This window comes from Aulonocara stuartgranti, assembly GCF_965226115.1.
Source record: "Aulonocara stuartgranti genome assembly, chromosome: 9".
NCBI classification, from domain to species: Eukaryota; Metazoa; Chordata; class Actinopteri; order Cichliformes; family Cichlidae; genus Aulonocara; species Aulonocara stuartgranti.
In genome coordinates this window covers 32,783,765-32,803,956 of record NC_138960.1, presented here as the reverse complement: position 1 = coordinate 32,803,956, position 20,192 = coordinate 32,783,765, and the positions used below count along the sequence as shown (strand labels likewise).

The 20,192-nt window shown below is 42.1% G+C and overlaps 1 protein-coding gene across 4 annotated transcripts in view; it reads left to right on the top strand.

The window, feature by feature from the left end:
* LOC309714471 (uncharacterized protein) overlaps window positions 1–20,192 on the top strand; it is an 81,936-nt gene that overhangs the window by 22,810 nt on the left and 38,934 nt on the right. For all 4 annotated transcript variants that reach the window (XM_082546965.1, XM_082546966.1, XM_082546964.1 and 1 more), the window contains 28 exons: window positions 7–117; window positions 629–739; window positions 997–1,107; window positions 2,761–2,871; window positions 3,171–3,281; window positions 3,509–3,616; window positions 3,896–4,003; window positions 4,880–4,990; window positions 5,189–5,299; window positions 6,175–6,282; window positions 6,535–6,645; window positions 9,710–9,820; window positions 10,501–10,611; window positions 10,718–10,825; window positions 11,713–11,823; window positions 14,386–14,496; window positions 15,273–15,383; window positions 15,488–15,598; window positions 15,684–15,794; window positions 15,882–15,992; window positions 16,168–16,275; window positions 17,475–17,585; window positions 18,312–18,422; window positions 19,108–19,218; window positions 19,323–19,433; window positions 19,519–19,629; window positions 19,717–19,827; window positions 20,004–20,111. In XM_082546965.1, the coding sequence (XP_082403091.1) occupies window positions 7–117; window positions 629–739; window positions 997–1,107; window positions 2,761–2,871; window positions 3,171–3,281; window positions 3,509–3,616; window positions 3,896–4,003; window positions 4,880–4,990; window positions 5,189–5,299; window positions 6,175–6,282; window positions 6,535–6,645; window positions 9,710–9,820; window positions 10,501–10,611; window positions 10,718–10,825; window positions 11,713–11,823; window positions 14,386–14,496; window positions 15,273–15,383; window positions 15,488–15,598; window positions 15,684–15,794; window positions 15,882–15,992; window positions 16,168–16,275; window positions 17,475–17,585; window positions 18,312–18,422; window positions 19,108–19,218; window positions 19,323–19,433; window positions 19,519–19,629; window positions 19,717–19,827; window positions 20,004–20,111 (3,090 nt within the window). The remainder of the gene's footprint in view (window positions 1–6; window positions 118–628; window positions 740–996; window positions 1,108–2,760; window positions 2,872–3,170; window positions 3,282–3,508; window positions 3,617–3,895; window positions 4,004–4,879; window positions 4,991–5,188; window positions 5,300–6,174; window positions 6,283–6,534; window positions 6,646–9,709; window positions 9,821–10,500; window positions 10,612–10,717; window positions 10,826–11,712; window positions 11,824–14,385; window positions 14,497–15,272; window positions 15,384–15,487; window positions 15,599–15,683; window positions 15,795–15,881; window positions 15,993–16,167; window positions 16,276–17,474; window positions 17,586–18,311; window positions 18,423–19,107; window positions 19,219–19,322; window positions 19,434–19,518; window positions 19,630–19,716; window positions 19,828–20,003; window positions 20,112–20,192) is intronic.

Below are 20,192 nucleotides of genomic sequence, written 5' to 3'. Positions count from 1 at the left end.
CTGCAGGTGAAATATAAAGAAGGTCTGAAGCAGAAGATTCAGAGCAGTTTGTACCATCGGCTCCCAGAGACCACAGAGACACAGCTGGCCAAACAGCTGTCTGAGCTGCAGAGTGAGGTACACGGCACTCAAACAGGAAAGGCTTGAAATTTGTGCCTGCTTGTTATCAAGAATAAGTTGTTATTTTATTATTCAGTGTAGCTTTAAACCCCCCTCCCTCAGGCCAGTGTTGACTCTTTTGCAACCTGCAGTCAGCTGAGACAGAAGAAGTCACTTAGATGAGTGAAACGTTTCTCCCACTGAAAACGTCCAGATGAACAGAATCAAACTTTGGGGAAACCCAACAAAATCCATAAATAACAATCTGTTCAGAATCTACTCCTAATGTGCAAATGTCTTAAAACACCGGTAAACAGCAGGCAGCATTAAAACTAATTCTGTTGTTTCCATGTTCAACTGTTGTGCTTTGTGTGTGACGTGCACCAAGATAACTACTCAACCTGTCCGGGCAGCAGCGTAGCATATGCATGGCAAAGATTAGCTCCATGTGGGGTAAAGCAGTAACTACAGGCTACAGAGAGTGATGCACAAGCCACCACTGATGCTAACGGTTCATTTGAAATTGCAGACCAAGTACAAGGAGGCTGGTAAAAAGGAGGCGAACGCCTGCCTGTACTCCCTCCTGCCTCACACCATGGACACGCAGCACGCGAAAGAAGCTGCAGAGCTGCTGAGTGAGGTAATGTGTTGTTTTCTTGTAGTATTACCTGACGACTAGTCATCCACAGAGGGATGATTAGGAGCAAATAAAAGATTCATATGTGACAATGAGCAAACATGAAGACAGGGAAGAGAACAGTTGGCAGGAAGGAATGAGCGTGACAGAAACAAAGAAGTACAAAGAAGTACAAAGAAGTGCGACCAGCACACGGCAATTCAAGCTAAACTGTCAGAGAGTAAAAGTATGTAGCATGATAAACATTTTTGGCTCCACAGGTAAAATACAAAGAGAGCGGGAAGAAGGAGATGTCCAGCTCGCTGTACGCCACTCTACCCGACACTTCAGAAACCAGCTTTGCCAGAGAGATGAGCGACGTGCTGAGCGAGGTAAATAAACCATCAAAGTATCCCACAGTCACCTGTTGATGACCAGAGCAGAATCTAAAACCACTTCAGAAGAGAAATATGACGGAAAGTCATCAAAACAGGAAACAAGATAAAAACGTTTGTGTTGCAGCAATAGAGCAAACATTTTACTGCCCAGAGCTGACGACAACAGAGTTCGGCTGCACGTTTTGGCTAAAAAGAAGCTGTGAGACTTCAAAACTGCTCAGTTAGTTTGTATAAAAAGGATTTCTCTGTTTTCCTGAAAATAAGAGAACAAACTAAATTAGAGTAGAAGATGTTCTTTGTGCTTCCCCACCAAACGCTTTTAAAAACATGAGAGTGACGCGTGCTGCTGCACAGGCTGACGTGTTTCCTGTTACATGTCAAACGTTTAGTGTGACTCAGTCCAACATGCCACAAATACTCACTGTAGAGCACAAGATGTTGATTTCTCCACACTTGAAAATGCACTTTTTACTAAAAAATCAATGATGGGTTTGGATAATGGATGGAAACGTGACACATCAGTACTGTTGCTATAGTTACCTGGTTTTAATATACTTGATGCGCAGATTTAAACGTCATGGTTAGCCCGTTCGCTGGTTTCCAGGTTATCATTACATGAAAGTCATCGTCCGAAACAACGTCCCGATCTTAAAGTCTTGTGTGAGATTAGGTCAAATATGCTGTCTCGTCATTTGTTTGCCTGACATTTTGGAGAGAGATCGAATAAACAGCAGCGCTTCGACATGCAGGAGGGATCCAGGCTGTGCTTCAACTGAGAACTGAGAGCAAAAATAGGGAAATGCAGAGAGAGCTGCAGTAAGAATGCCCTTTGATTAGTTATAAATAATCACTACCCAGATTATTCACCGCTCTCTGATGCTTCTACCTTAGACGCTCATCAGAGGGCAGATTAGCATCAGAAACAGGATCAAAGCATCGCAGGCTGTTCGCAGCACGTACTGGAGAGGAGTTAATAACAATATCTGATCTGTAAGCAACGGAAGATGGGAAACATTTGTTTTTAAGGATTCAGATAAAAGTGACATTTTTGCCTCTCACTTATTACAGTTTCAAAAAAGTCAATATTTCCACTAAGTTAGTTACACAGCTAATAAAACTGAGTTTTTCACCATTAACGATCCTCTAACATGTACATGATCGCATTTAAATGTGAAAAAGTGTTGGTGTTGGGGCCATTTTCTCTGCTTTTTACTGTTGGCAGACTTGTTCGACTGTGCAAAAACAGCCTGTTTATTATTCCTTCAACCACCTTCTGAAAAATCTTGACCGTATATGTGGGTGTCAAAGGACTGTGGGACGTGTTTTTAATACCTTTTCTTGCAAACAACAGACTGGTTGGTTTGTGAGCAGCTGTAGGCTGTATACAGTATGTGGATTTTCACGTATGTGTTGCAAATCCATGTAAAACACATATTCTAAATGTGCTGCATACGTGCTCACAAAACTTTATCAGTGTCAGAATATTCTACATGTCTTAGATTTATGACAGAATATCACAGTAGTGTTTACATGACTATGACCTGGAAGCGGAATATTTCTCCAACATAGCTCAAGGCTGGTTGTGCAGCATTCAGTCCTTTTAAAACCCTTCAGGATATTTTACATTACTTGTCCATCTTTTTCCAGAACAAGTACAAGGAGGCTATGAAGAGAAACCTCTCTCAAAGTTTTTACTCACAGCTCCCAGAAACCATTGAGACTCAGTTTGCAAAAACAGTTTCTGGGCTGCAGAGCGAGGTAAATGTCTCTACAAACGTTATCTGCATTATCTTCCCAGGGGTCCTTGCAAATTATGTCCAAATGTTTAAATGTGTGGTTTACAAGATAATAACGTATTACATCTATGCAGATGGAACAAAACTCTATGTTTCACTCACTCTTTTATTTGATTCACATTTGGTTCAGTGGTTAAAATGACAAAATAAATGTAGTTGCACAGGACAGAGATGGAGACGGAGCTTTTTTGGAAATTGAGATATGTCTATTTGGAGAAATCTGCCCTATATTTTGTTTATTCATTCTTCTTTTTTGTTAAGATGAAGTACAAAGAAGCAGGAAAGAAGGGCGTGTCAAGCGCCCTCTATTCAACTCTACCTGAGACTCTGGAGACGCAGCACGCTAAAGAGGCTTCTGAGCTGCAGAGTCAGGTACCTCAATTCACTCATCAGCCAAATGTCTCAGAGGTATCAATACATTTAGTCATAGGGTCCAAACCAGTATATATAAACAGAGGAATTGCTTTTCCCACATGGTGCAAACTTTGAGGACTTTTACTATTAAGTAGTAACTGGATTCCTGTGCAGAAAAGGATATGGATGTTCTTATTAAAGCGATTAAAGACATCGTAAATAATGTTCTTCTACATCTGTTCTAGCTGAAGTACAAGCAGCCTTTAAAGAAAGATGGGCCCAGCCTTTACCACCTGATGCCAGAAACCAACGACACACAGTTTGTTCGTCAGCAGACAGAGATGCTGAGTGAGGTACGATTTCTACCTGCTCTTAGGTAGAAATGTTTTTCATCATCAATGAACAAAGTACCTCGATCAGCTCTGGTATGCGAGTCCGTTTGTCTCCCCTTCAACAGAGAATTCAGTCTCCAGATTTATTATGTGATCAGTTCAGTAAGCTTTCAAATAAAACGTGACCTGTATAGACAAGAAGTCTGTATGATGTGATCCTGCTGTAATAATAAAAAATATCTGTGTGAATGAAGAACTCTTTGTTCTCATCCTGCTGGCTCTGCTTTGCTTCATTACAAGGTCAAGTACAAAGAAGATATGAAAGAGATGAGTTTCAACTTGTACTCTCTGCTCCCCGACACCCTCGACACCCAGCACGCTAAAGAGCTGACGGAGATGCAGAGCGAGGTGAGTGCTCTGAATATCCAAAGTGCAGTCAGGTCTCATAGAATAACCCAGAGATGATGCTGATTTTATGCAAATATGATTAAATGTAAGATTGTGGTAATATTTACAATTTCTTTTATATTTGCAATTTCTAGCTGAATTAAATACTGAGTTCAGTCAAGATGCATGAGCTCTCATGACGTCTGGCTCCTATAAAATAGGCCAAATAAGCCATAGATCAACTTTAAGGTAAATGCACGTCAGACCACGAGTGTCTGGTTTTATATACTACAATTCAAAATGTTAGGGACCTATTTCAGCATTTCTTACATTTATAGATAATAATATAGGAAGGAACCAGAATTGTATGTATTTCATTAAGGCACTGAGGAGGTATTTATGACCGTCATCTGGAGAATTAAAATAGTCAGTGTAATTTACAGGAATTTATTATAATCAGTCTAAAACTGGCAACCATCTCAGCCTGTATCCAAATAAAAGCCATATTTGTAGCTTTAAGCAAATGCTAAGCAAATAATAAATATAGATATTTAGCTCTATTTATTATTTGCTTAACAAACCAGGTTAACAAACCAGGTTGGTTATTAACAGTGACGCAACTAATTCTACAAACATATCCCGGATAAGCCCCCAACTGTCACAAGATTTTTTAGGTTCAAACGCCCACATGAATTCTCCCCATATCAGCCAGTTGCCCTCTAATTTAGGCTAACACTACCTTCAAGAAAGTGGAAGAGAAAAACATAATTTGTATACATTTTCATAGTCTTTATGTTTCTGTGGTAGGTAGGAACCTCGGTGTAGAGTTAACTGCACATGACTGATTTTTTTAGTGCTAACTGCACTTAAATCTCCAGTGCAAATTGTGTCTTTCAGGCAAAATACAAAAAGGCCAGTAAGAAGGACACATCGACATCTCTGTACCACCGACTACCTGAAACTCTGGAGACACAGCACGCTAAAGAGGCTTCCCAGCTACAGAGTCAGGTATGCAGGAATATGACTAAAAACTGTTAACAAAAGTCTAAAAACTTTTGTTAACATGAACTTTCAACCGTGAAGCTAGATCCAAACTAGCAAACTGAGAAGAAGCATGTGGTGGTAAAGCTTACTTTAAAAATGGTACACAAAAAAATCACGAAAGTTTATTTGTGAATGTCTATATTTTGTCTCTGTGTCATGTAGGTCTCATATAAAGACGCTGTGAAGAAGTACTTGTCATGTCCAGTTTACCACCTGCTCCCTGATACTCTGGAGACCCAGTTTGCCCGAGAGGTCACCGACCTGCAAAGCCAAGTAGGTGCAGAGAGACACGGCTGCTTTAGACCAACCTGCAGATTCAATTCTTAAAGCTGTCATAATACATAAAATTATGCCTTACACATGCAGGTCTGGTGCATCTCTTGTTAACTAACCACAATAGTACTCTAATAACGACTGAAAGAAGCATTAATTCAAAACATGATCAGACATCATGTCATGAAGTATCAATAACCTGCATGTATTAAACATGAGGTACAAACCCTGTGACTGCTGTCCCCGCTGTGTGTGATCATGATGAAACTATTACTTAAGTGAAGACATATGCAGACAAATCCAGCTTAGCACTGCTGATGTGATGAGCTCAGTAGATGGTAAAATAAGTCATTAGTTAGTTTAGTTAACTATTTAATAAACAATAAACTCCCCCATCCACACTTCAGTTGGTAGCTTTGCAGGATGAAATGACTAACAGTTATTCAGTGACGTTCACACTGTGATTTGAGTGGAGTGATGATTGGCTTCCCCAGCATAACTCTGACTAATCCCAGTGTGGTACTGGTATGACTTCAACCTTACTTTATTTCTTTTAATCAAGGAAAGCCAACTCGGCCCACTGCAGACCTGTGGGAGTATTGGACTCACTGTGTGGCATTTAGAGGGGTGCTGTTTCACTCATCGTACTTTACAGCCAAGTCCTCAGGGTGTAATCAGGAGGACAGAACGGAAGCAGCACAGTTAAATACTGACAGTGTTAAGCAAATTATTTTGAATAAAATGGCAATGAAGTCTGAAAGAAGGCTCTGATTGGTCAGAAGTTGATGTGTCTTCTAATAATTTCTTTAGATACATTTCTAAAGCAATTTTTCTTAATCCCATGTTACAGATCCTGTTTTCTGTTTTGATTGTAGAAAAAGTACAAGGAGGGGATGAAGAGCATGTCTCAGAGTTTCTACTCTCAGCTGCCTGAAACCGCTGAGACAAAGTTTGCTAAAACGGTGTCTGAGCTGCAGAGCGAGGTGAGATGAAGGAAACTTGAGAGGATGATCAAAAACACTTAAATGTGTTGATGAAAGATAGAAAGAAGCTGTAAGTGTTACATAAAGCTGCTCTTCAGTGAAAGCCTAAATTAATTTGGACAAACATGATGAAGCTAATTTAGTAACGTTGGGACTGAGAATGTGAACGTTTATGCTGCAGATTTAGATGTTTGACAGCTCAAACCAATAAAGCAGTAAAGAAACTGATCTTATTCTTTATGTGATCTTCAGACAAAGTATAAGAAGTCAGGGAGGCAGGAGACCGGCAGCAGTTTGTACTCTGTGATGCCTGAAACTCTGCAAACTCAACACGCCAAGCAGGCCTCACAGATACAGAGCCAGGTACTGTTTGCTGTTTTTATGAGATAAGAAACATATTGTCAGGAGGTAAGACACACCAGAGATTCCTTCAGTTTATTAAAGTCCAGCGGCTTGCCAAGCCTAACGGAGGACCGTCAAGTTTTTAATCAACACACTTTAAGTTAACTGTTGTATCATAAAAGCCTGGTGTTCATGTTTTCACATGTATTTGCATAAAAAGGCTTAAACTGTAAACATTTTGAATTTATATCAACATAGTGATGGCTGAAAATAGTTCAAAAATGAAAGCTGTGCTGATGTTGGAGACCATTTGCAGAATAGCAGCTGGGAATCCTTCTGCTCTTTCTTCAATGAAATGTGTAAAACAAGCAAAATGTGACCCACGGTGACTCAAACTCTGGACCTTTTGCTCTCCTTGTCCATTTTATATCCCACTAATCTAACCAATCAACTTTGAGAAATCCACAAAACAGGTTTATAATCCTACAAGACTCTTTGCAATTTTAAACCCTTAAAATAGCTTTAAATGGCAAGAAGGCAGCGGGTCCAGATGGCATCAGCTCGAGGGTCGTCAGGTCCTGCGCGGACCAACTGTGTGGGGTGATGGAGCACCTCTTCAACCTGAGCCTGAGGTTGGGAAGAGTCCCACAGCTCTGGAAAACCTCCTGTGTTGTACCAGTGCCAAAGACTTCACGCCCCAAGGACCTCAACAGCTACAGGCCGGTGGCTCTGACATCCCACCTGATGAAGACCCTGGAGCGGTTGGTCCTGGCTCAGCTTCGGCGCCTAACAAGCTCATCACTGGACCCACTTCAGTTTGCCTACCAGCCTGGCATTGGAGCGGATGATGCCGTCATTCACCTCCTACATTGTTCCGTCGCTCACCTGGAGACCGCTGGAAGCACTGTGAGAATCATGTTCTTTGATTTCTCCAGTGCCTTCAACACCATTCTTCCCTCGGTTCTGAAGGACAAGCTGGAGAACTCTGGAGTGGACCATCACCTCACTACCTGGATTTTGGACTACCTCACCGACCGACCACAGTATGTGAGGACTCAGGGCTGTGTGTCGGACAGGGTCGTCTGCAGTACGGGGGCCCCACAGGGAACGGTTCTGGCTCCGTTCCTCTTCACCATCTACACTGCAGACTTCTCCCACAATTCCACCCAGTGCTTCCTGCAGAAGTTCTCTGATGACTCTGCAATAGTCGGCCTCATCACTGATGGGGACGACAAGGAGTACAGAGGACTGACTCAAGACTTTGTGGACTGGTGCCAGCTGAACTACCTCCAGATCAACGCCAGTAAAACCAAGGAGCTGGTGGTAGACTTCCGCAGGCACAAGCATTCTCCACTGCAACCACTGAACATCCAGGGTATGGACATTGAGGCTGTGGACAGCTACAGGTACCTTGGTGTTCATCTGAACAACAGACTGGACTGGACTCATAACTCAGACGCCCTCTACAGGAAAGGGCAGAGCAGGCTGTACCTGCTGCGGAGACTCAGGTCGTTTGGGGTGGAGGGCCCACTCCTGAAGACCTTCTATGACTCTGTGGTGGCTTCTGCTATCTTTTATGGTGTGGTCTGCTGGGGCGGCAGCATCTCTGCTGGGGACAGGAAGAGACTGAACAGGATGATCCGAAGGGCCTGCTCTGTTCTAGGATGCCCTCTGGACCCAGTGGAGGTGGTGAGTGACAGGAGAATGGCGGCTAAGCTGTCATCCCTGTTGGACAACGTCTCCCACCCCATGCAGCAGACTGTGACAGCACTGAGCAGCTCCTTCAGTGGGAGACTGCGGCACCCACGGTGTGGGACGGAGAGATTTCGCAGGTCTTTCCTCCCCACTGCTGTCAGACTCCACAACAAAGACTTTAACTGAACAAACACACACATCCACACATGTGCAATAACACTAAGTGCAATAATCTTTTCTGGCATCGTTGTATTTTTACTCAGTTGTATATAGCATTCGTATTCTATTTTTATCTTATTGTATATTTTTATTCTATTTTATTCTACTGTATATAGTATATTATTTTATTCTATTCTGTACAGCTGTGTACTGTATTTATTCTTATTGTATTCTAATTTTTGCGTCATAACTTTTGCACTGTCCACTTCCTGCTGTGACAAAACAAATTTCCCACGTGTGGGACTAATAAAGGTTATCTTATCTTATCTTATCTTATCTTAAAAAATAATAAAAAAGAGAAAAGGGACAGAAGAATGAGGGACATCTGTGTCTTATATGTTATGCTTGTGGTAGTTGTGTCCATGTACAATAAAAGTTCACTCAGACCGTGTCTTACAAAGTGAGAATTATTGAATGCAATTAAGAAATCAAACGTCTTTCATTTTTTGAAGTACCAAACATTTGACTGACAGTTTATTTGGTTTCTAAGTGGTTTTGAGCTGCCACACGTCTTCTTTCCGTGCAGACTAGTTACTGGCAAGTTGTTCTTTTAAATACAAAAAAAAATCTTTGTGTAATTTACTCGTATCTGCATACAAACTGTCATTGTCTCGCTGTGTGCTGCATTGTGAACTTTATTTTCTAAACTGTCACATCCATCGCCTCCTGCTATCATTACCATTATACCCTGCTACGCAGTCAGTGTTTGGATCTGTTAGCTTAGTGGGATTTTAAATATGGGAGGTTTCAGGAGTTAAAGGTCACCAGTTTTAGTCTCCCTCTCCTTCCATGAGTTGTCAAACCTCATGGAAAGAGAGGCAAAGCTGGCAGATGGTGCAGTGAAGTCTCCAACTTTGGCATCGCTTTCATTTTGAAACAATTTTTCAGCTAAAACTAGAACAAAACAGTCAGGCCACAGTTATTCAGTGTAAAGAAATACTTTAATAGTTTAATGCAAACCACATCATTCATCTCTGGATGTGAATGGTGGCAGCTCGGTGCTCTCCTGCTGCCAGATCCAGTCCTTTCTCCTCATAAACATGCTCTCTTCTGTGTGTCTAACAACTCTCCTGACTCAAACCCTGAATGCCTTTTCACTACTCAGTTTACGTTTTCAATAAAAGTAAAAAGAAAATAAAAGAACAGAAAAACAGTTCTGTTGACCCTGCAGGTGAAGTACAAAGAGGATGGGCAGAAGGAGCTGTCGTCCACTTTGTTCTCCAGCCTTCCTCAAACCCTGCAGACTGAGCTGGCCAAAGACGTGACGGAGCTGCAGAGTCAGGTGACAAACACTCATCCAGCCACTGCTGTGCCTCAACACAGAGGCTTTTATTCAGCAGGAAACTTTTCAAGTCCGAGTCTGAAACTTTCCCAATCGGCCTTTTCTTTAATCTGATCTGTGTGAACACTCATTCTGAAGTTCCTCTGAATCAAACACTGTGGTGTTTGAAGCTGCTGCAAAAGCACAAAAAGTTTGGGAAACTATTTCAATGATATTTTACTTAACATGAAATCTTTCTCACTGGATAACAGATGAGTTCAAAGTCTAAGTGAACGTTAAGATGATACAGTCCATATTTTCCTGCAGTGCTTGTTGATGATGTGACTGAATAGAAGTGCACGTCCAGTTGTTCCTGGTGACCTTTAAGGTTTCCTCCTGTGCACGAGTTCATGCTGTGCCTGTCGAGCTGTCACAAAGTGTTTCTGCTGCAGCTTCTATTATCTGAGGAGGAGGAAGGTTTTCCAAAAATACGACATTAGTCAGGCTGACTCAGCTAGACTTCTTCTAATCACTGCTCGAAGTTAAGAAAACTTTCGCTGTGCTGAAAATAAGTGAAGACAGAAATGTCTGAACTTAAAGTGGAGTTATGAAATTGAGGATGGGGGCAACGCTGAGCCTCGAGAAAGCAAAGTGTTTTATTGCACATTAACAGAGATGTGTTTGTTTGGTTTGTGGTGCAGGTGAAATACAAGGAGGGCTGTAAGAAGGAAATGTCCTCCTCACTCTTCCACCTCATGCCTGAAACACCAGAGATGCAGTTTGCCAAGCAGATGTCGGAGATCCAGAGCGTGGTGCGGCTCTGTTCTCTCTCATCACACACTGATATCTTCCATTCTCCTGTGCATTTCAATGTTCTCTTATTTCTGTTCATTGATTTGTGTTTATTCCTCTTTGAAGGCAAAGTACAAACAGGACAAAGAGGATCTGCCCAACACTTTGTACTCACTGCTGCCCGAAACTCTGGAGACTCAGTTTGTTAAAGAGATGGCTGAGACGCACAGCGAGGTGGGAGCTCCGAGCTTACTGACCTGCAGCACTCATCATGACTTTAAAGATTTTTCTCCTTGGAGTGAATCCTCTTGAATGTCTGAAATATCAGGGTGAGATAAGGATGAGATTTGCACACCTTGCTGAGACTGACTGAAGTCTAAAAGCAGGAGACCAAAGCTGACGAGTTGAACTAAATCTTTATTTGGGCTCAAGCCATCAAACTGCAGGAGTACAAAGAGACAAAGACCGAAGAGAAGACAGGACTATTTATACACAAAGAGTAATCAGGGAAGTTAAAAAATGAGACAAGTGAGACACAGATGGTTACAATCAGACTAAAAAAGGAAATACCAACAGCAGATCTTTTTCTAATGGCTGTATTTATTAAGTCATTGTAGAAATTTATGGCACAACGGATTGAAAATAGGGCAAAAAAAGTTTTTTAAGCATGTACGAAAAACATATCAAAGACTAGTATAATATGTGTGCAATCAGAGTCCGAGCTGAGGCAGGCCTGCAGTGTGTTGGACAGCTCAGCCATAAGTCTCAGTTTAAACCCATTAAACTTTTGTATTTATCAGGTAATAACGATCATCAGCATCCAGTAGAAGTAAACTAGAAAACAGTAAATGAAGTCCAACAGAATTCAATCACCTCTTTCCGTTTTCCCACATTCATGTCATGTCTTAGCTACACAAGGTCAAACAGTTCATCCTATTGGATGCAGCTGGTGATGTCACAGTAGTTGCTACGTCACCTCCCAGTCGCCTGCAGAGCTGATAACGCTGCTCAGTGAAGGATGAGATATTTCCAGTCATGAGTAGCTGGGAAACAGTTTGAGGCAGGATGAAGTTGTGAGAGTGTGATTCTGTGGGGATTTAAAGTGTGTGTTTGTTTGACAGGTGAAGTACAAGCAGGCAGGTAAGCAGCACGCGGCGTCGTCTCTTTACTCCAAACTGCCCCAAACTCTGGAGACCAAACGCGTCAAAGAAGTGACTGAACTGCAGAGTGAAGTGAGTGAATCCTGCTGTGTGTGGTACCATCGCTCTACCTCAGTCTGCTTTTCCATTATTTCACACTTTTCAAGTTTAGGTTGGAGAAAGCGTTACTTCTAAGTGTTGCAGAGGTAGTTTGGGTGAAAAACACTTATTCGTTTTATTGCACTGTAAGATTACATCAAGTGCAGTTCCATATATAGCACAAAACAACAGGCAGCAACCCAAAGTGTGTTCCAGTTAGGGGAGAATATATCACCAGTCCAAGTATAGGAAATTATAAGCACAAAATAAAAAAGCCACATACACATGATTCATGTCCACAGACCAACTGAGGCCTTTACATGCTCTTGCTGTAGCTGCGTGCGATCTCATCAGGTACTCCAGGTTCCTCACATAGACAAAGACGTGTCGAGGTTAGTTGGTGATTCTGTCTCTCTGTGTATCCCATCCTGTGACACCTGGGATACTCCAGGATAGATGGGTGGAAGTGAAGCTAAGGAAAAAACACTGAATAAATATGGTTGGAATATCGTAAATAAGAAAATTATTACGTTAAACAAATCTACAAGTAAAAAACATACACTTGATACAAACCGTGAGGCACCTCAGGCTTGACTGGAAGCAGGAACTGATTTAAAGTTGTCAGCTGTTTGACTTTATGTGGGATGACAGATTAATCCAGAGCCAGGAGGCAAGAACAGAGGAGACCTGTCACCCTCAGTTTTTAGGTTAGAGGGGGGGCACTGAGGGAAACTGCTGAGGATGACTCCAGTGAACTGGCAGCAAAATGTGGAGTTACTCGATCTGCAACATACAGCTGAGCTGATCCAAAAAATAAAATGTAAATAAATCCTGATTCCACAGCTAACCAGTGCAGCTGAGCTAAAACTGAAGTGATGTGTCGTCTTTTCTCTGGACCGATTAAAAGCCAAGTAGCTGCCTTTTGAACCAAAGAGTCGGACAAACCAAATGTACTCCAGGCTGGAAGTCACAGCAGCATCAACTACAGTTTGCTGAAGATATAAAAGCTGTTTTAATTTATCAGTCTGGTAAAAGCTGCCCTCCGTACGCAAGAACTGTAAGGTTTTCATTTATCGTTCAAACTGGATATCTGTTGTACAGTGTCCTTGGGTGCTTTGAAAGGCGCTATTTAAATAAAATGTATTATTATTATTATTATTATTCACACTTAGCAGAGCTAATGTTGTTTGAGCTCAGGCTCCAAAACTGCCATTTCCACTATAATTTAATACAAATACGTTGGGTTTTCACCCAAATGTAGAAGGTCACATGTGACAAGTAGATAAAACTGAGTGTCGTCAGCATAATGGTGAACATGGTGTTTTTGGTTGATGTGTATAGAAGAAAGAACCTAAAACATTTATAATAGTCTCTGAGAGATGAACTGAAACTGAAAACCAGCTTTGTGAAAGAAATCATGGATCGAGATGTATCTCTTATGTCATCTCTGTTATTATCTGTTTCCAGTAAGCAGCAGAGTAAAATGCAGCTGAACTGATGCTTAAAGACTTTTCAGAGGAATTTTAAAAGCAGCACAGAAACAGCTGTGAAGTGATCTGTTTGTGCCAGTTGTAAAACAGGAAAGTTGGCAGGTAACCCAGCGAGCCCCTTTTTAAATGCAAATCAAGATGATGCTTTTTCTTTCCAATCATTTCTGGCACAGCTGTAAACAGCTGTTATCTGCTGGGAGCCAGTGAGGAGTTCAGCTGTTGCCTGAGATGAAGATTTCTTGCAGTGTTTTGTTGTTTGTTTATATTACATCTGCTGAGGACGTCGTTCTGTCTGTGAACACGAAACCTTCTGAACTCCTGGAAACTTTGTCTGGGTCATGTTAACAATCCATTAACATTTGCCTTAAATCCACCAACGTCTTCAAGGTCAGCTGAAGGATTTATTGGTAGAAAACTGAGGAGCAAAAGGCTGTGCTGTATGTGCCAACATACAGAAAGCACTGTATGTCAAATAGTCAAAATATCATGTCACATTTGACCTCTGACCTCTCCCTCAAGCTCGATAGATTTATCTGAAGGTCAAATTGATATTAATGCTATTTTAAACTATATTTCTTGCTGCCTTTGCTTTGGCTGAAGCTCAGCAGGTAGAGCACGTGGTCTACTGATAGGAAGGTCGGTGAGTCGATCCTTGACTGCATCCTTGGGCAAGATATTAACCCCAAGTTGCTCCGATGCATCCATCCGATTATGAATGTGTGTGAATGTTTGATAGAAAGCAGTTAAGCAAAGGAAACAAAGTGTTTATATGAATGAGGCATGTTGTATAAAGTGCTCTGGGTTCTCCATACTTGTTATCAATATTAGCCATCACTCACACCTACATAATGTTTGTGTAATCAAAGTAAACTTTTGTTTTGTTGCCCTAATCTTATTTTTACTGCTTTACAAGTTACATTTAAAGAGAATAAAGAAAATATATTTGTATGAATATATAAAAAGTACAAAACTCCTCCCTTAAAAGTAAATCCTGCGCAGACTGAGCTGCCTGCGATTGCTCACCTCAGCGTGTCTCTTGTTTACTTGAATTCTTTGTCTCCAACAGAAAAAGTACAAAGATGAAGGGAGGAAGGAGATGATGTCGCCTCTGTACGCTCAGCTGCCTGAAACCACAGAGACCCACTTTGCCCGGGAGATGAGTGAAATACTGAGCGAGGTACAGTTCTGCTGCTATGATGCATTAAGGATTACAAAGAACAGAAAGTGTAGTAAGTAAGGCCACAGCATTAAAAGCAGCTGCCTGATCTTGCCCCACAAAAGCTTTCACTGTTCAGGGCTTGAATGTGGGACCTCCAGTGTTTTGACTTCACCTGTTCTTAAGGTGCTTGGAGGAAAACACGGGAAGGTGGCATTACATTTTCCCGTTACTGTTCCCGCCGATGTTGGATTGGATTTGTATCTGCAGGATTTAGAGGCCAGGTTTACACTTTGCGCTTGTCACATTCACGTCAAAGTAACATCTGCATGAATGCCAGGGAGTCCTGCTTTTTAAGACCAGGAAAGTCACACTGATACCAGCTGTTTGCTGTGATTTCTGTTTGCAATAACGCAACTGCTGGTTGAGCAACTCCGACATTTCAAGGCTGAAGAGCCGTAAGATCTCTGAGACTGTCTGTATGCAACATGTCATATACAGAATATGTAATAAAGGACTGAAGGATTGTGTCTGAGTCCAGCTGTGAGCGTTAGCTGGAAGTGAAGAGAAGAGAAAGTGATCCTTATATCATTTCCATCTCTGTGAAACTGCTGCCTCCAATTACTGAGCTCATCTCACAGAAGGATGAAAACAGTTCAGATAAGTTTTGTAGTGGATCCTGTAGGAAATCCCTCTGATTCCGCTCATCTGCACGTTTGCTTTGTCTTGGTTGGTGCAATATCTGCTGAGAGACAGGAGACCAGCGTCTGATGCCACGTCTTTGTCTTCATTTCTAGAACAAATATAAGGAAAGTGGGAAGAAGAGCCAGAGTGTCAGTGTGTATTCACAGCTGCCACAGACCAACGAAATGCAGTTTGCCAAAGCTGTATCTGAAATACAGAGTGAGGTACGGGAACATCGTGTGTTTAAGATCTGTTTAAAGGTCAAACCTCAGTCACAGCGTTTACATTCGATGCCTTTATTTATTATTTTCCTCTCTTTGTTTTTCAGAGCAAATATAAAGAAGCAGGGAAGAAGGAAGCGTCCAGCTCTCTGTACTCGAAGCTGCCCAAGACTCTGGAGACTCAGCACGCCAAAGAGGTGGCACAGCTGCAGAGTCAGGTACTCACATCACAGACAAGAGAGAAAACACAAGCAAATGTTCCTCTGCAGTTTGAATTCTGCCTGTTGTTTGGTGTCTTTGTAGGTGAAGTATAAACAGGACGGTAAGAAGGAGGTGAGCAGCTCTCTGTATCATCAGCTACCTGCAACCACAGAGACACAGCTGGCCAAAGAGCTGAGAGACATCTGCAGTGAGGTGAGAGACACAGAGACACAGTCTGAATGTGAAAGTGTCCCTGCTGTGTGTCAGCTGTTTAAAGTCAGTGTGTGTGTGTGTGTGCAGGTGAAGTACAAAGAGGAGGGTAAGAAGGAGATCAGTAAGAACTTGTACTCGCTGCTCCCAGAGACGGCAGAGACACAGTTCGCCAAACAGATGTCAGAAATACAGAGTGAGGTGAGGACCCTGAACGCACCACAGGTGTATAGTTTCATCAGATCTCAGAGGATCTGTGTCTGTAAGAAATCTACAGTTTGCAGCACTAATTCTATTATTGGTATTATAGTAAAAAAAAACTGTTTTTAAGTTTTTCGTGTAGGATTAAAAACATTTTTCATTCTTTTGTTTGAAGGCAAACTACAAGAAGGACAAAGAGGATCTGCCCAACACTTTGTACTCGCTGCTGCCTGAAACTCTGCAGACTCAGTTTGTTAAAGAGATGGCTGAGACGCACAGCGAGGTGGGAACTGTTTTAGTGATCATCACTGTCCTGCCATTTTTGGACAAAGCGTTGTTACAGACAATATTTGGGTTTGAAGCCTGCAGGGTGTGTCCGACTATCAAGTACTGAAGTAGCACTGCATTGTGCAGAGACCTTATAAAGCAGGGAGACAACACTCGAAGATCCCAGAATAAACAGCCTTGAGAGAATTCTGAAACTTCAAACACTTGGAGTAAGAATAAAGTCCAAATTCAGATATTCTCAAATAATTCAAAATTCCCAAAACAATGAAAATTCCCAAACGCATAAATACTGAATGGACTGCGTTTATTGTTTTCTACGTGAAGCTGCTCTTTTCTCTATTTTAGGCCATCTAAGCATTGATGAAATGAGGCTGCTTTTGTCAGCTCTATAACACGGAGCTCCTGTTTTTCCAGCTCTGTCATCCGTGCATCCTGGCACTTTGGATCAGTTCTGCATTTCCAGTCTGTCACAGCTCACATGTCACTCAGTTGTTGTCAGTGAACTTCTATATACAGGTGTTATCCAAAAAGTAGCTCATAAGTCTTGATAAATATGTCCGTGTCCGAGAGTTTGGAGTGATATCACATCTACGTTTAGATGCTTCCAGCACTCTGCTGTGTTTCTAAGGTCATATCAACACGTCCTGTTCTGGATTTATTAAGTCAAACTGGAAATTTAGGACACGAAACATTAACAACAGAAGACCAATAAACATTTTTAGCGTGTTGGAAAACACATCAGAGACTGATACGGTCCTTCAATGGCAGCAGCGAGAGTGGGCGCTGCTGTGGACGCAGTCCTGCAGCGTGTTGGACGGCTCAGATACTCTGACCTTAAACCTGTTAAACAGCATTAATAAGCTCCAGCCGCAGCACACGGGTGCAAATAAACTTACAACAGTAAATAAACTCCAACAGAATTCAATCAGTTCTGTCCGATTCCCCACATTCATGTCATGTCTTAGCTACACAGGGTCAAACAGGACACGAAGCTGAAATCCTATTGGATAGATGCAGCTGGTGATGTCACAGAGTGGTTACTAAATTAACTACCAGTCGCCTGCAGAGCTGATAACACTGCTCAGTGAAGGATAAGATATTTCCAGTCATGAGTAGCTGGGAAACAGTTTGAGGCAGGATGAAGTTGTGAGAGTGTGATTCTGTGGGGATTTAAAGTGTGTGTTTGTTTGACAGGTGAAGTACAAGCAGGCAGGTAAGCAGCACGCAGCGTCGTCTCTTTACTCCAAACTGCCCGAAACTCTGGAGACCAAACGCGTCAAAGAAGTGACTGAACTGCAGAGTGAAGTGAGTGAATCCTGTTGTGTGTTTCCTGCTCCTCACGCTTCATTTGGCTTTTATTTATTCAGGGTTGGAGATGTGAGACTGTGTGATTACACACAGAACAGTGCATGTACAGTGTTTAACACTAAGCAGCAGGAGCTGACCTACAGCGCCTCCAGTTGATTAGATACCATCAAGTACAGGAAATCTAAACACAACGGACCAGAGTCACGTAAACACACAGCAGGTAGAACAGTTACACAGATGTTAAAAACAGAATTAAAATGAAAACTGCGAATGAAGAAGAGAACAATTAGCTGCACAGTGGTGCAACGCCTCTGCACAAAGTATCTGTGGTTTAAATCCACCAGGCGTCTGGACCTGTCTGTGTGGCTTCTCTCCACACAGGCGACACCTCATCCAACACTTCTTTCACACAAAGCTGGTTGCAGTTTCAGTTTAGTGAATCAAGTCCCACATGGAGGCGAATCACCACTGTCCAAAGTGTTTCTGTTATTACTGTGAAGTGTTGGCTTTATGTTAGTACAGCGAGCTAAAGAAGCTCAGCAGGTGAGCCGACGAGCTTCTTTTAAATGCAGGTCAAGATAGTGTTTTTTTTTTCTTTCCAATGATTTCTGGAACAGCTGTAAACAGCTGTCATCTGCTGGGACTCAGTGGAGTTTATTCTTGTTCGCAGAGATGAAAAGTTTTTGTTTCTTTTTCTTTACTTGAATTCTTTGTTTCCAACAGAAAAAGTACAAAGATGAAGGGAGGAAGGAGATGATGTCGCCTCTGTACGCTCAGCTGCCTGAAACCACAGAGACCCACTTTGCCCGGGAGATGAGTGAAATACTGAGCGAGGTACAGTTCTGCTGCAGATCTTTCATCTTCTATACAAGACTTCTTAATGTGATGTTTAGACTTTTTTGTTTCTACAAAATCCATTAACCATTAGAAAGAATAGAGAGCATGTACCAGTGAGCAACAGCATTAAACCACATGCCTGATATTGTGTAGATCCCCAGATAGGTGTTCAGGACTCCGAGGACCTCTGGGGGTGTCCTGTGGGGGCTTGATGTTTTGAGTAGAGGTCTCTGGCATAACTGCACCTACTTCCAAGGTGCTTGGAGAAAATTACAGGGATGTTGGCAGTTTGGGTTCTTGCGGGGCCTGTGAGCAACTCCAAACATTTCAAAGCTGAAGAGCCGTAAGATCTCTGAGACTGTCTGTATGCAACATGTCATATACAGAATATGTAATAAAGGACTGAAGGATTGTGTCTGAGTCCAGCTGTGAGCGTTAGCTGGAAGTGAAGAGAAGAGAAAGTGATCCTTATATCATTTCCATCTCTGTGAAACTGCTGCCTCCAATTACTGAGCTCATCTCACAGAAGGATGAAAACAGTTCAGATAAGTTTTGTAGTGGATCCTGTAGGAAATCCCTCTGATTCCGCTCATCTGCACGTTTGCTTTGTCTTGGTTGGTGTAATATCTGCTGAGAGACAGGAGACCAGCGTCTGATGCCACGTCTTTGTCTTCATTTCTAGAACAAATATAAGGAAAGTGGGAAGAAGAGCCAGAGTGTCAGTGTGTATTCACAGCTGCCACAGACCAACGAAATGCAGTTTGCCAAAGCTGTATCTGAAATACAGAGTGAGGTACGGGAACATCGTGTGTTTAAGATCTGTTTAAAGGTCAAACCTCAGTCACAGCGTTTACATTCGATGCCTTTATTTATTATTTTCCTCTCTTTGTTTTGCAGAGCAAATATAAAGAAGCAGGGAAGAAGGAAGCGTCCAGCTCTCTGTACTCGAAGCTGCCCGAGACTCTGGAGACTCAGCACGCCAAAGAGGTGGCACAGCTGCAGAGTCAGGTACTCACATCACAGACAAGAGAGAAAACACAAGCAAATGTTCCTCTGCAGTTTGAATTCTGCCTGTTGTTTGGTGTCTTTGTAGGTGAAGTATAAACAGGACGGTAAGAAGGAGGTGAGCAGCTCTCTGTATCATCAGCTACCTGCAACCACAGAGACACAGCTGGCCAAAGAGCTGAGAGACATCTGCAGTGAGGTGAGAAACACAGAGACACAGTCTGAATGTGAAAGTGTCCCTGCTGTGTGTCAGCTGTTTAAAGTCAGTGTGTGTGTGTGTGTGCAGGTGAAGTACAAAGAGGAGGGTAAGAAGGAGATCAGTAAGAACTTGTACTCGCTTCTCCCAGAGACGGCAGAGACACAGTTCGCCAAACAGATGTCAGAAATACAGAGTGAGGTGAGGACCCTGAACGCACCACACAGGTGTATAGTTTCATCAGATCTCAGAGGATCTGTGTCTGTAAGAAATCTACAGTTTGCAGCACTAATTCTATTATTAGTATTATAGTAAAAAATAAGTGTTTTTAAGTTTTTCGTGTAGGATTAAAACATTTTTCATTCTTTTGTTTGAAGGCAAACTACAAGAAGGACAAAGAGGATCTGCCCAACACTTTGTACTCGCTGCTGCCTGAAACTCTGCAGACTCAGTTTGTTAAAGAGATGGCTGAGACGCACAGCGAGGTGGGAACTGTTTTAGTGTTGTTCCAGGCAATATTTGGGTTTTAAACAAACAGTCAAAGTAACATTAGGTAAAGAAAATTG